Raw genomic sequence first — 12,549 nt, forward strand, 5'->3', positions numbered from 1 at the left:
TTGACCCGGTTCGATCTACAATTATCGCGCTAACTAACGTTTGTAACCTAACGGCGAATTCTTGAACTCTTTCATCTTTGCGTTGCGTACACGCGTGGAATTTCTGTACCCTAATAGAATATGGTTCTCGGTCAAATCTACTTATCATTAAGCGTTTAAAGCTTGCGTACTCCGTTACTTCCTTCATTTGGAGGTCGCGCCACGCAAAATCTCTCGCTATCCCTGTTAGTTTACACTTAGCAATGCTTAAACATTGTCTAGGGGTCCAACCTGCTAATCCTGCGACTTCCCCTAACGTATCGAAAAAATCTGTTACGCGCCCCGCGTCTCCCGAGTAGGTAGGTATCATCCCACTAAAGGCTGAAAGGGCGCTAATTGAGCCGCCTCCTAGGTCGCGAGTCGGCGCTGGAAAACCTGTCTCTGTTTCCATGGTTCTTTCCCACTTTTCTCTCGGCTGCCTCAACAATTATTGTGGGACTGAAATTGTTTGCAATTGTTGCAAAAATAATCAAAATGATCCCGCTTTCTGACACCAGTGTGAGGTTTGCCGAACGACTGCGTTAGTCAGAATGTCGCGCGGTCACGATCCACGTGTGGGAGTGAAAGAAACTCTCAAGAGACAGGTTTTCATTCGTAACCCGTTTATATAACAAAAGGTGCTTACAACTACGATATACTTTTATCAGCGGCGGCGTTCGAGTCTTCTGGGCCTCCTCTCGGAATCGAAAGTCCACAAGAAAAGTCCTCCGATGTTTCGCAGGAGTATGATGGCCTCGGGGCGCACTGTTCAGTTTCTCGAGGGAGAGTTCCGGAAGCAGGGACGATTCAAATTACAGGTGACAAATCCAAGGGAGTGGGTGACCTTCCAAAAGAGATGTAATCCAACTGCCGAAGATCACGGGAAAAAAACCCCGTCGTACAATCGCGAGACAAAGCTCTAAGAGCCAAGAACCGAGAGAACTAATGACCGAGAGAACGTCACATCCCTTTTTCTCAGGGTTTTTATAACTTTCTTTTGAGTCCCAGATCGAACATTCCGATAGGTCGATGTCGATTTGCCTCCGCTCTCTAATTGGTCCCCCCCCTCGTTACGCATTGTAACGAGATCGGAACTCCGGTCGTCGGATGAGTCAACATCGACTGACAATTCGATTCCTACCGAAGATGTTCGATCTAAGTACTCAAATTCATCGATTGTTTCAACCTGAGAAGAATGACTTTCTCAGAAATTTCTACAGACGTGTCCTTTTATGGACATGTAATATTCACTTTTCGTTTAACTATTTTTTTTCTTGTCTGACGGTTTCTTTTTACAACGTTAATTTATAATAACAACAATTATTATAATTTGCTTCTATACAAAAATTACAAAACAAAAAAAAATTTTCTTATTTGCACAAATAGTAGGCCCACTTCCGAAGCTTCACCTGGTACTAATTCGTTCACCGAACGTGTTCGTGACAAGTGACACTCCCTACACATTCGTGCTGTTTCTCACGTAACTGGAGATTAAACACCCGGTCCTGCTCCATCTTGCATCTTAAGTTGAAAAACAGAATTAACGAAATGAATAAGAAATTTTATGTAATTCAAAGAAATGTACAAAATTCGAAAATAATCTAACAAAGCACATAAGAAGCCAAGATGCATTTTATATTGTTTTGTCGATTAAAATGATCGAAAAAGTTAAGTATTAAAATCAATAACACTTTACAAAAGACTAAATAAAATGCCGAAATAATCACTAGAACATTTAGTTTCGAATTCTAGAATTTATGCAATTGTAAGTGAGAAACAGATACACACAAAAACATTCATTCATTCACAAAGATATGTTCACTATAATATTTACAGAATGTTAATGTGTTTGCTACTTAGTTAAGTTGATGTTTAAGCAATGAAAACATCCGGACTTCATAATAAAATAAATATAGCAACTAATAAAAGATTACATTAAAAAAGATGTAAATATAACTAATTGTAGATCAAGCAAAACATGAATTTATACTCCGAAGTTTTTCAACACCCAAATGAAGACGATCTGTCAGTCGTCATGTCCCCTACAGAAGAGAGAACCTTCTTAAATTGTTTAAATTGTTTTTTAAAGCTAAATGTGACAACTAACCTGCGAACAGAGTACAGGTGTATACTTTAATCTTTCAGACCATGCCATATAAAAGCCGTTAGATCATCAATAAAAAAGGTGTTAATCACGTTCTACATTTTCAATGTAGAACTTGTAGTTAAACTTCCGAGTAAATAACACTAACGCTGGGTACAGTTAGAACACCGAATAGATACGCGTTTCTTGCACTTTTATACATACGTGTTATTAATAATGTTGATTTGTAAACTGCTAGGATAGGAACACTCTACTGTCGTAGTCAAAAGATATTTCGATAAATACACTAATTCTAATAAGCTCTAAATGGGATTTTTATGAATCTTACTTTCCAGACGGCATACCTTATGGAAATTCATTGTACTGTAAACACTGCTAACCTCTAAGGTTTAATTTTACAGTCGTTTAATATAATTATGATGGGATGAGTCACAAGTGCTTAGGACCACCGAAATCCGTAACGAGGCAATGGCGAAAATATGAAGATATTTCAACTTTATAACTGTTTTTATAGTCATTCCTGTTCATTGGGGAAATATGCAACTAAACATAGGCTACTAGGCATAGCGGGTACTGATGTTTGAGAGGTTAGTAGGCGTGTGATCAGAGTGAATCTCGGATCAGGAGGACCCCATCATCCCACAAGCAGAGCGAATGAATATCTGATTTGGGTAAACGTTGGGGAACTAAACTATAAAAATTTCATATGGCTAGCGGTTTAATATGATTAGTTAATAATTTTTATATTTCTGGTTGATGAATTCGCATTTTTGTTAATTATTACTTGATACTTTATTTTAGACCCCTTTTCAAATTTAGGTCAATGAAAAAATAAAAGCTTTAATACAAAAACCTCGATTACAAACAGTCTGTTTGATAATTAATTTAAGCTTAAACGTTATTATTTCTGTATGAACTATGAAGTCAAATTTGGTAGTAGTGTTTTCAACAATTCTGCTTTTATCAAGGTTTACAGTCAACTATGTGTGACATTCAAGCATTTACGTGGAGGATTGAACTTTTCTAGAACCAAAGTGTTAGGACGAACGTCAGTAATTTTTATGATCAACGCTTTTTATAAGCAAGTAGTGCGCTGCATTATAATTACTGATCTTACAAATTCTGATATACAGTACAATATCAAATAATAGGCCGCGTTTACCGCTAGCTGAATGTCTGTCACTACGAGCCGTATCATGGCGGTTGCGATTTGAATTAGAATAACATATTTTTATTAAATTTAATACATTAGATTACGCTTGTATTTTGTTTGTTAATAAATTGCAAATAAGTTATGGTACTGGATGCAATAGGCCTATACATGTCTTATATTTTCTATTATAGCTGTCTTTCAATGTGTAATTGTACATCTTTGTTTTCAAATACTATTGTTTATTGGTTGTCGAAAATAACATAAAATGTGTTGTACGCAGAAATAGTATCTGTGCCAAAAAATTTTCTCTCTCTGATCCTAATGACAAGAGATCCTGTATACTGTACTACATACATACCTTCTAATATATCACACATCATTACATTGTTCGGCTTGCCGAACAATGTAATGATGTGTGGATAATTAGGATTATGTTCAAATCCTGAATGAAGTGTAGATGCCTCCTTTAGCTTATACAAACATAGATTTAAATTCTTTTCCTTTGCTTGAAGATGTGATTTCTGTCTTTCAAGAGGAAATTTTCTATATTTGTCATTGATAGGGCCATATTCGTGTGGATCCTGTTCGATATCGATGGTAGCAAATCCATCGTTTTCTCTTGTAGGATACATCGACGGATCATGTTTCGTCCATCTATGACTGGTTATAGCAATAGTTACAATTTCTTTAAATAACAACGAAAATATTAAAATTCGAAACATAGCGAAAGAAAAATCGCAGCGATGAGAACGCATTCCAACAATGAAAACGCTTTTAATTATTTCTTTGTAATAATGTTAAACAATGCGTCATTTGTTTATTTTTGTTATTGATATTTTTATAAACTCTATCTGGGGTTTTTAAAGAAATTTTATTAAAGCCTGTCAATGCCATTTCTTGTCTATTAATATTGCTATTAATTTGAATGTTAAGATGACGTGCAATTTTGATATCGTGGCGAATATCTATCTATCTATCTATTTATTTTTTACATTTCACATCGTTAGACGATTTAAAACGAAAGAAAATTGATTTAAATATCCAATGTCTTAAGTTTCGTGTATTTTTATTGTAGAATTATTAAAAGGTACTGTACACCCACCAATATTTAATATCTAATTACAATTGAACGCCATCACCATCCTCTTCCTGTTTCATCACTGTTATGTCAGGTTAGGCAAAGACTTTCATTCTTTCCAGTCGATTTTTCTCCTGGGATTATCTTATAAACTTTTCCTATTGTATTCAACTCTTTTTAAATATTTTTTCGTCTGTTCGTAGGCCACCTCCCACTTTCGAATGTCTTATTTTCTGTTCACAAAGTTTCCTGAGTATACTTTCCAAGGCCATTCGTTTTATATGCCCAGACTGAAATACGAGGTACACAAATTTTACTTAAATATAAATGGCTTCAAATATGATTTCAGTTATAATATGATCAATATGGTTAGTTGAATCACTTTGAGAAATAGAGAAAGTTTCACTTTGATAGATGACTCGAACTCCTCCAGTGTATTCAGGAGCGGATCTATATAGGGACTAATAAGGATTAAGCCCTGGGCCCCAAGTGTCAAGGGTTCGCAAAAATTGAATTATTATCATAAATTTTTAATACTTTTTCATTAACAACGAGCACTTATCGTATAGTAAAAAATAGTTAATATAATAATGAAGATAATTTATAGTATTAATATTATTTGTTTTATTGTAATTAATGTAACGTAATTGGTCAGGTCATTAAGTTGCAATTTTAAACTCCAATTTAAAGATTCTTAATCTAACAAAAAATGGGGCTGCATTGGACTTCAATAAGCCGTAAACCTCGAAAACCTAGATCCGCCCTGAGTGTATTTGGACTGATTACGTACACTATCTTCAAAATATATCTATGACAATTTCAAGGATTCGGGTCTTTGTATACCACGGAAAGCATTTTGATACAAAGATGGTTGAAATTAAGTGCAAACACATCTTAATATAAGCAGTGCAAGGCCGGATGGCCGAGCGGTCAAGATGGAAGCCTACCGCTCTGGGGGAGCCGGGATCGAATCCGAACGGGTCGAGAAATCCCCAGGAATTTTTCGAGGGTGGGTCCGTTCGGATATGTCGGGCCCCGTCCCTCACCACCCGGTCGCCCCATTGTGCGCCTGACCGAACCCATAATAGGCCTACTAAAAGAGGCCCTCTTAGTGCCCACAGGGCGGAAAGAGTTTTAAAAAAGTGCCTAAAGGACGGAGACGGAGAGTTAAAAAAAAAGTATTTTACCTTTAATATAATGCATTTTACTTACAGATTTACGCTTTGTTAGCACCTAATTTATATTAATAAGAAAATAATATATAATTTTTGTTTGTCTCAAATGAAAATAAATAAATATTCAATCATTATTTACATTTCTCCGATTGGCGTCGCTAAGGTAACGATTCGTCTATTTCGGAATCTATTATTCTTTTCGTTCGTGTGTCGTCTTCTCCGAAAGACGTAGATTAAGTATTAATTAAGAATTTTAGTGCAAATTATTCAAATCGATAAAGAAATCTAATTAAAGGAAGTAAGTTACAAATATATGGCAAAATTACTTATAAAGTTACCATTATATGCATTTGATTGGAAAATTATTATCCTGTAATTATTACTAGGAAATTATGTTTCTACGACAAAAATTTTATGTATTAGAATACCTTTCTGCGATGCTTAATAAAAGCATCAATTAAGTTATAATAGATCCGTATATTTATTTAATATTATTACTTCATACATATCCCTTAATCTCATAATTACCCTTCAGACTTGTATATTTATTGTTAAATGAATCAAAACAGATCAAGATCTACAGATAAGAATCTATGAGGAAATATATAAGCTCTCAATAATTTTTGGATAATTTATATCTAATTTACAATGGTATATGTATATAATTCAAAGATTCCTAATTATATATATCTTTTTTATATATAATAATATTATACAATAATTTTAAATTCTGTTAATATTTAGAGCTATTAATGAGCATTCGTAAATAAAAAAAAATATGGAAATTAAATTGTAATAATGTTATACAAATATTTTATTTTTGATTTTAAAACTAAATTTTAAGTATTCTGCCAGCTTATAAATGTTATTTATTTATTAAGAGCCATTCATTAATTATGTGTACAGTTTACAAACATTTTTGACTCTCTTCCATCTCTGCCATGTACTGTACAATTATGTACTTTTGGTGAACCCCCTTTTAATTATGTGTACGATAGTTCATGGACCCACAACATTGAAGAAATAACTTATGGTTCTGCAAATCTATTATAACAAATAATTTATTCACATGACTAGAAAGTAGGCTGGCAAGAACAAATTCTTAAGCCACTGATACCACTAAAAAAAAAATGCATATATACAATGCCTTCATTCCACCCTCATTGTATATAGTAATGTACTGTACTTTTTGCAATCCCCCTCTTTTTTAAATTGTATGTATAATTGATGGTTGGCCTCTTTAATAGAAGTACAGAGTTGGGTAGAATATTAATAAATATAAATTTACATGTAATATAATTTTAAAATTAAGAATAATTGTTTTATTTCTTGAGATTTAAAACTCTTTAAAATTAGGTTGCATAATATGTAAGCATGTTGTGTGAACTTAATTTAACTTTAGAACTTATTACACAATCGTATTAGTGTATTGATTACATCACTTGTTTACTAATATTTAATGCATTTAAAACTAGATTATTACATTTTGTGTTTAAATTGTATATTGAGTCAAGTTATTGAGAATGTGCAATGTTAAAATAATTTATAAGCAGTTTTACTAGATTAAAGTAGATAAAATTGCACTGCTTCATTCATACTTCCTTGAAGAAATGGAACTTAAAAATAAATTACTAATGATTTGAGATTCATAAGAAGTTTCTTTAACACGTTGACTGCCATCTACGAGATGACTCGTAGTTACCGTTCCTGCTTAGGACGCCACCTAAGAGTTATATCATAGTTTGTTTCCTTGCCATATTTGTGCAGCTACGATGTAATTCGTAGTATATCAGTGTAAATATGAATAGATAGCTTCAGGGGCAAGAACAAAAAATCAAGTTTGGCTTATATGAACAGAACATTTATTAATAAATGAACAGAAAATATAATCATAAAAAGTTTATTTAAAATCGAAAGCAAAACAATATTTTTATTGTTTGTGATAATTTATAAAACAGAAACATAAATTTAAATGAACAGAAAATATCATAAAAAGTTTATTCAAAATCAAAAGCAAAACGATATTTTTATTGTTTGTGATAATTTTTAAAACAATCTTCTACGCAAAGGGCTGGCTTCTCTGGACAGATTGGACAGAAATAACGCGTTTCTCGGCGTTTCTTAGCTTTGGTACAAATTCGACATGGCTTTGTCGGATGTTGTTTTTTCTGAGTAGGTGGGATACTCTGTAAATAGTGAAGCTCTTGCAATTTAATTTTTTTTGAAACTGGTTGAATCTCTTCTCCAATCAACGCTTTGACGAATGCTTCTCTAAACTTTATAAGTTTTATTTTAGAAGAAGTTGCTTTTTGAAAGAGTTTGTGTGCATTATGTATATATATCTCTATAATATGTAATGCAACCTTTTTGGGCCATCTAATAGTCTTTCTTAGAGCTGTGTAGTACGATAGCATTTGATCTGATCGGTCAATGCCAGACATTCCATGATTATAATCTCGAATTATATTCGGTTTCATCGAACATTTTCCATTGCGATTGAACACCTCTACCATTTCAACAACGTGCATGTTTGAAATGGTAAGGACTTCTCGTTTGTCTTTCCATTTACATATAGTAACAGGACCATTTTGCTGCCAAATAAACTCCCCCTTTTTCAGTTTTCGATTTACCACATCTCTGGGATTCCCCTTTCTGTTATTTTGCAGAGTTCCACACACATAAGTTTTTCGTGTAGTCAGTAATTTCGTAAGAGCAACAGAATTATAAAAATTATCCATGTATACGGTATATCCCTTATCAAGATAGTCTTCAAGTAAGTGTAAGACAACATCATTAGTGTGGCCTAAATTACTGTCAATTCCTTCAGATTTTCCACTGTAAATTGATATTTTCATAACAATACCATCGGATTCACATAGTTCATACAGTTTGACACCGTATTTGTGTTTTTTATTTTTTATGTACTGGCGAAAATGCAATCTTCCACGCCACAACATCATTGATTCATCGATACACATATTTTTATCAGGCACATAGTTTTGGTGCATAATATTATTGAAATGGTTTAGTATAGGTCTTACCTTATATAATCTGTCAGAAGATGGTATTGAGCTATCAACTAAATGAAAATAACGCAGTAACAATTGGAATTTATTTTGACTCATATGTGATCGCCAAAACATTATATTATACAATTCGTTTGTGCTCCAGTAATGTTCTATTGAAGGAAAAGAACAAGGACCCATTTGTAATACAAGTCCAATAAAAACTTTCATTTCTGCAGTGCTGACGTCTTTCCACTGTGATACCCTTTTAGATTTTTTTATTTCTTTATGTTTTGCAATTTCTTGTGCAGCATACAAATTCGTTTGTTCGACCAGTAATGCAAGAAATTCTTCCGAAAAAAATAGGTCTACCAGCATTTGCACTGTAAGGTTTGTCGTATCCAATTTCAAACCAACATTTTCTTGGAAAATAAATAGTTCAGGAATTTGTTGAGTTTCTGTCCACAAATTATCGTTTGGATTTGATGTGGTTGCTTGAGATGCATCGTCATTGCCTTCAAATTCGGAGATGACGTCATAATCACTGTCCTTACTTGAATCCTCAGATGGTACATAATCGCTACTGTCGTTACCATCCTCACCAAAAATTTTGTCAGATTCTGAATCACTTAGATTAGTGTAGTAATCAAGTTGTTTTTTAGTCAGTGGTCTTTTCTTATCCATATTGGGATATTTATAATTTGATTATAAAAATAAATAAAAAATAACACTCTCAAAAAAGACGTAAATGTGATGTGCTCGCCTCTATATCCGATTTATTACTAATGAATTTAGACGCACATCTCCGATTGGCTGTAGCGAAGTGACAGGACGAATCGTGTCTGTGCACGAATTAACTCGTAGTTTGGCTTTAGCGAAGAGCTTTCTGTTACATAAGCCAACTACGAGATAATTCGTAATACCTTTATTTTAAGAAAAACACATTCTATATGCTTTTTGATTATTTCTATGTACTCTGATTAGAGTTTTTAATAATATAATATAATTAAATTAAGTTGGCGTTTTACAACAGAATCCTGAAAAGTCACGTGGCAGTCAACGTGTTAAATTGTTTTTACAATGAAATTTAATAAGGATATTTTTATTATTTGTTCATAAAATATACTGTATTTTACGGACTATAAGACGCACCTTAATTTTTAAACAGTTTTTTAAAAAAATACCTATAAGACGCTACGGACTATAAGACGCACCTGAATTTTGGAGGCAATTTTTCGAAGAAAAAAGTGTGTCTTATAGTCCATAAAATACGGTAATTAATTGAACACAGAATATATTCTAAATGAAATATAAAAGAAAATTATGTTTTTCAGTGACACTAGTGTGTCTGATGTAAATGAGAGATTAAAAAGAATTTGGAAAGACTTCTAAATAGCAATTTATTTAAGATGTACAGTACATTTAATGTTAATACAAAAAAAAAATGTAGGTTCAAGCATAATTTTAAGTACAATTAATATAACTCATGTTTTCAAACTCTGAGTAATATAGTACAGTACATATAATATTTGCTCATGGCATTCAGATAATAAGCAATAGTTGATTTGAAAAACTTTTTTAAACAATAAGATGGTACTTAATATTTTTAAAGTTTAGGCACATTCTATCAATACATCAATATTATATTTGAGATTAGTGCAACTGCTTTGGAAGCAGTTGCATTAATCTGAATTTATGTTTATGCAAGGTTATGTAAATTATGTTGATATGAGGAATATAGACCATTGATAATTGTAGGGACAGATAGAAATATGAAGTCAGTTGTATGATCAGATATGCAGAGATATTGACAACTGTATTTTATAAGCAATTGTTTCTATTCTGAAGTATTCCATTCTGTTATAATGAAAATGTGTGCTTTAAAAATTAGAACACTGTATCATCTTTTAGTATAAAAAGAAAAATAAAAGATTTTTCTAATCACTATTACTTTTTATCTGCATATCATAGGTAATGTACATAAGATAATTATGTATGTATCTATTATTTACATAAAATTTGAAAATATATAAATTTAGATTTGCCATTCTTAAAACTATATTTATACTAAAATATATTTTAATAGAGAGAGATTCCTTGAAAGTGTTTCAGTATTAAATAATGACTCCTATTATTTCTTGTACAGTAGGTTTTTTTTCAATGTTTAATCAGATAATGATTATTTATCAAATTTAGTTTTAATTGAAAAACTAAATTTTATTATATTTGTAATGAAGCTTATCTCTTATGTAGTTAAATGGTTAGAGTTTCTGCAAGTTCAGAGTTTTAAAAATTAAAGTATTTCTTAATCTAATAATTAAACAATCCAAAAATTAAAATTCATAATGTATGTCAGTTTGTTTTTCTTTAATAACCAAATAATACTGGATATTTTGGATTAGAACTTACCAATTAATGTAAGTAATTTGGACTATCTTGTCTTTTTTTTTTAGTGTCAAATTTTTTAATATTGTTGTTGTATAAAATGCATTTATTCCATTTTACAGTAATTAAAATTCTAATTTCTTTGTCTAAATGTCATTTTAAGATAAGTATTATCAATATATTGATATATTTGTCTTACTTAAATATGGTTGATGGCCAGATAGTGGAGAGATATGTCTGCCTCTCTGAAGATTTGTATTAGTCTGAAGTTTAAGTCAGAATTTTTTGTAAGCAGTATAGCTCTTAAAAATGTCTTAAAAGCCAAAGCCAACCACTGCCGTATGCTATCAGGCTAATTAACACTATAATATTAATAAATTACTAACAATTTGATACTAGAGGGAGGAATTAGGCACCATTTCTTAATAAATTTAATAATTATTATTTTAATTAGATTTACTGGAAGAAAAGAATCGGCCAAATTAATTAGCCCGATAGCATACGACAGTGGTTGGCTTTGGTAATACAATGTATTGGGTTTTAGTAGAGTTGTTTGTCTTTAAAGCCCTTGAAAAGTCTTGAAAAATTTAGTTAATATATACATGAGTATCTACAGAAAATTTTCCTGTAGAGCGAAGCTTGGAGATATAATTACATCAATAAATTTTTATTTATTTAATTTTTTGGGATTTTTTAAAGATAGAGAAGAAATTAAGATAAAACTTCTCAAGGTTGAGGGTGTGAGGCTACATATCTCAATCACTTCTATGATTATAATTTGTGCAATTTTTTTACTTAATCCCAGGGAAGGGCAAGTGTTCCATTTGCCTCTCTGCAGATGCCCATGAATATATAAATGTATTTTGGATAATTTTATAAAATTATCCATTTATTATTTTTTTTAAAAGTGTAAAAAAATCTAAATACAAGATGATATGAAATAACATTGACAAGCATATTATTCAATGGGTTATGTTACAAACAAAAAACAAACTAACAAATGATAACATTAAAACATCCTGGCAATAACACATTTAAAGAATTTTGAATAACTTCTTCCTGCTTTGATACAGTGATTTAAATGTTTCATAAAATTTCCAGTAATATTCCATAACTCATATTTTCCATTTTGTCATTGGGAATTTCTTTAGTAATTCTAAATGTTTGTGGGGCTTAATATATGATCTGTTTTTAAAATTAACCGTTATCCATAGGATTAAGCTCTAACACAGGTGGGCAGGTGTAGAGTCTTTTTGAAATATTCATTCTAGATTTCTCAAAATGTTTTGGAGCAAGAAAAGACACAGTCTCCCAGATCTTCTAGCAGTAAATTTCTTGATTGATTTTTACTTGTTTTTTCACAGAAACAAAAAGCATTTTTCCACTGACACAGATTCCAGTCTAAACTATGACAGACTGAGGATTTTGATCATGTTCAATGATGGTCAATGTTCTGTAAATTTCAGCCAATCAGATTGTCATTTTGTCAATTGTGTGAATACTCTACTGTAAACAGTTTATCATCATTGAAAAGAATCTCTCCAGCAAGAGTTTGTAATGTCACATAGGGTGCAATAGCATCTTTGCAGTCTCAAATGCTTGTTTTCTTCTGTAAGAAGCTGAACCCTTTT

General features: G+C 31.8%; 2 protein-coding genes across 3 annotated transcripts in view; one reads left to right on the forward strand and one right to left on the reverse strand.

Moving 5' to 3' along the window:
- Positions 1-4,520: 4,520 nt before the first annotated feature.
- Positions 4,521-12,184, reverse strand: LOC136983216 (piggyBac transposable element-derived protein 4-like). Its single transcript, XM_067279901.1, has 3 exons — positions 12,121-12,184; positions 8,159-9,153; positions 4,521-4,643 (listed from the first exon to the last, which is right to left on the reverse strand). The coding sequence occupies exons 1-3, from the start codon at positions 12,182-12,184 to the stop codon at positions 4,521-4,523; spliced, it is 1,182 nt and encodes a 393-aa protein (XP_067136002.1).
- The window catches only part of LOC136983197 (cobalamin trafficking protein CblD), a 41,742-nt gene continuing 34,878 nt past the window's right edge, over positions 5,686-12,549 (forward strand). For both annotated transcript variants that reach the window (XM_067279883.1, XM_067279884.1), the window contains exon 1: positions 5,686-5,826. The gene's annotated coding sequence lies outside the window, so the exon portion shown is untranslated. The remainder of the gene's footprint in view (positions 5,827-12,549) is intronic.

This window comes from Centruroides vittatus, unplaced genomic scaffold (assembly GCF_030686945.1).
Source record: "Centruroides vittatus isolate TY-2023 unplaced genomic scaffold, ASM3068694v2 contig_878, whole genome shotgun sequence".
Taxonomy (NCBI): Eukaryota; Metazoa; Arthropoda; class Arachnida; order Scorpiones; family Buthidae; genus Centruroides; species Centruroides vittatus.

What these genes read in the sequence shown, in the direction of transcription:
- LOC136983216 (XM_067279901.1), bottom strand. Translation starts at nt 12,184, where the DNA reads ATGAATATTTCAAAAAGACTCTACACCTGCCCACCTGTGTTAGAGCTT. An exon ending in GCTTAATCCTATGGATAACG is followed by an intron (nt 9,154 to 12,120) that starts GTTAATTTTAAA and finishes TAAGTGATTCAG; the next exon opens with AATCTGACAAAATTTTTGGT. An exon ending in AGGGGAATCCCAGAGATGTG is followed by an intron (nt 4,644 to 8,158) that starts GTAAATCGAAAA and finishes CTCGTATTTCAG; the next exon opens with TCTGGGCATATAAAACGAAT.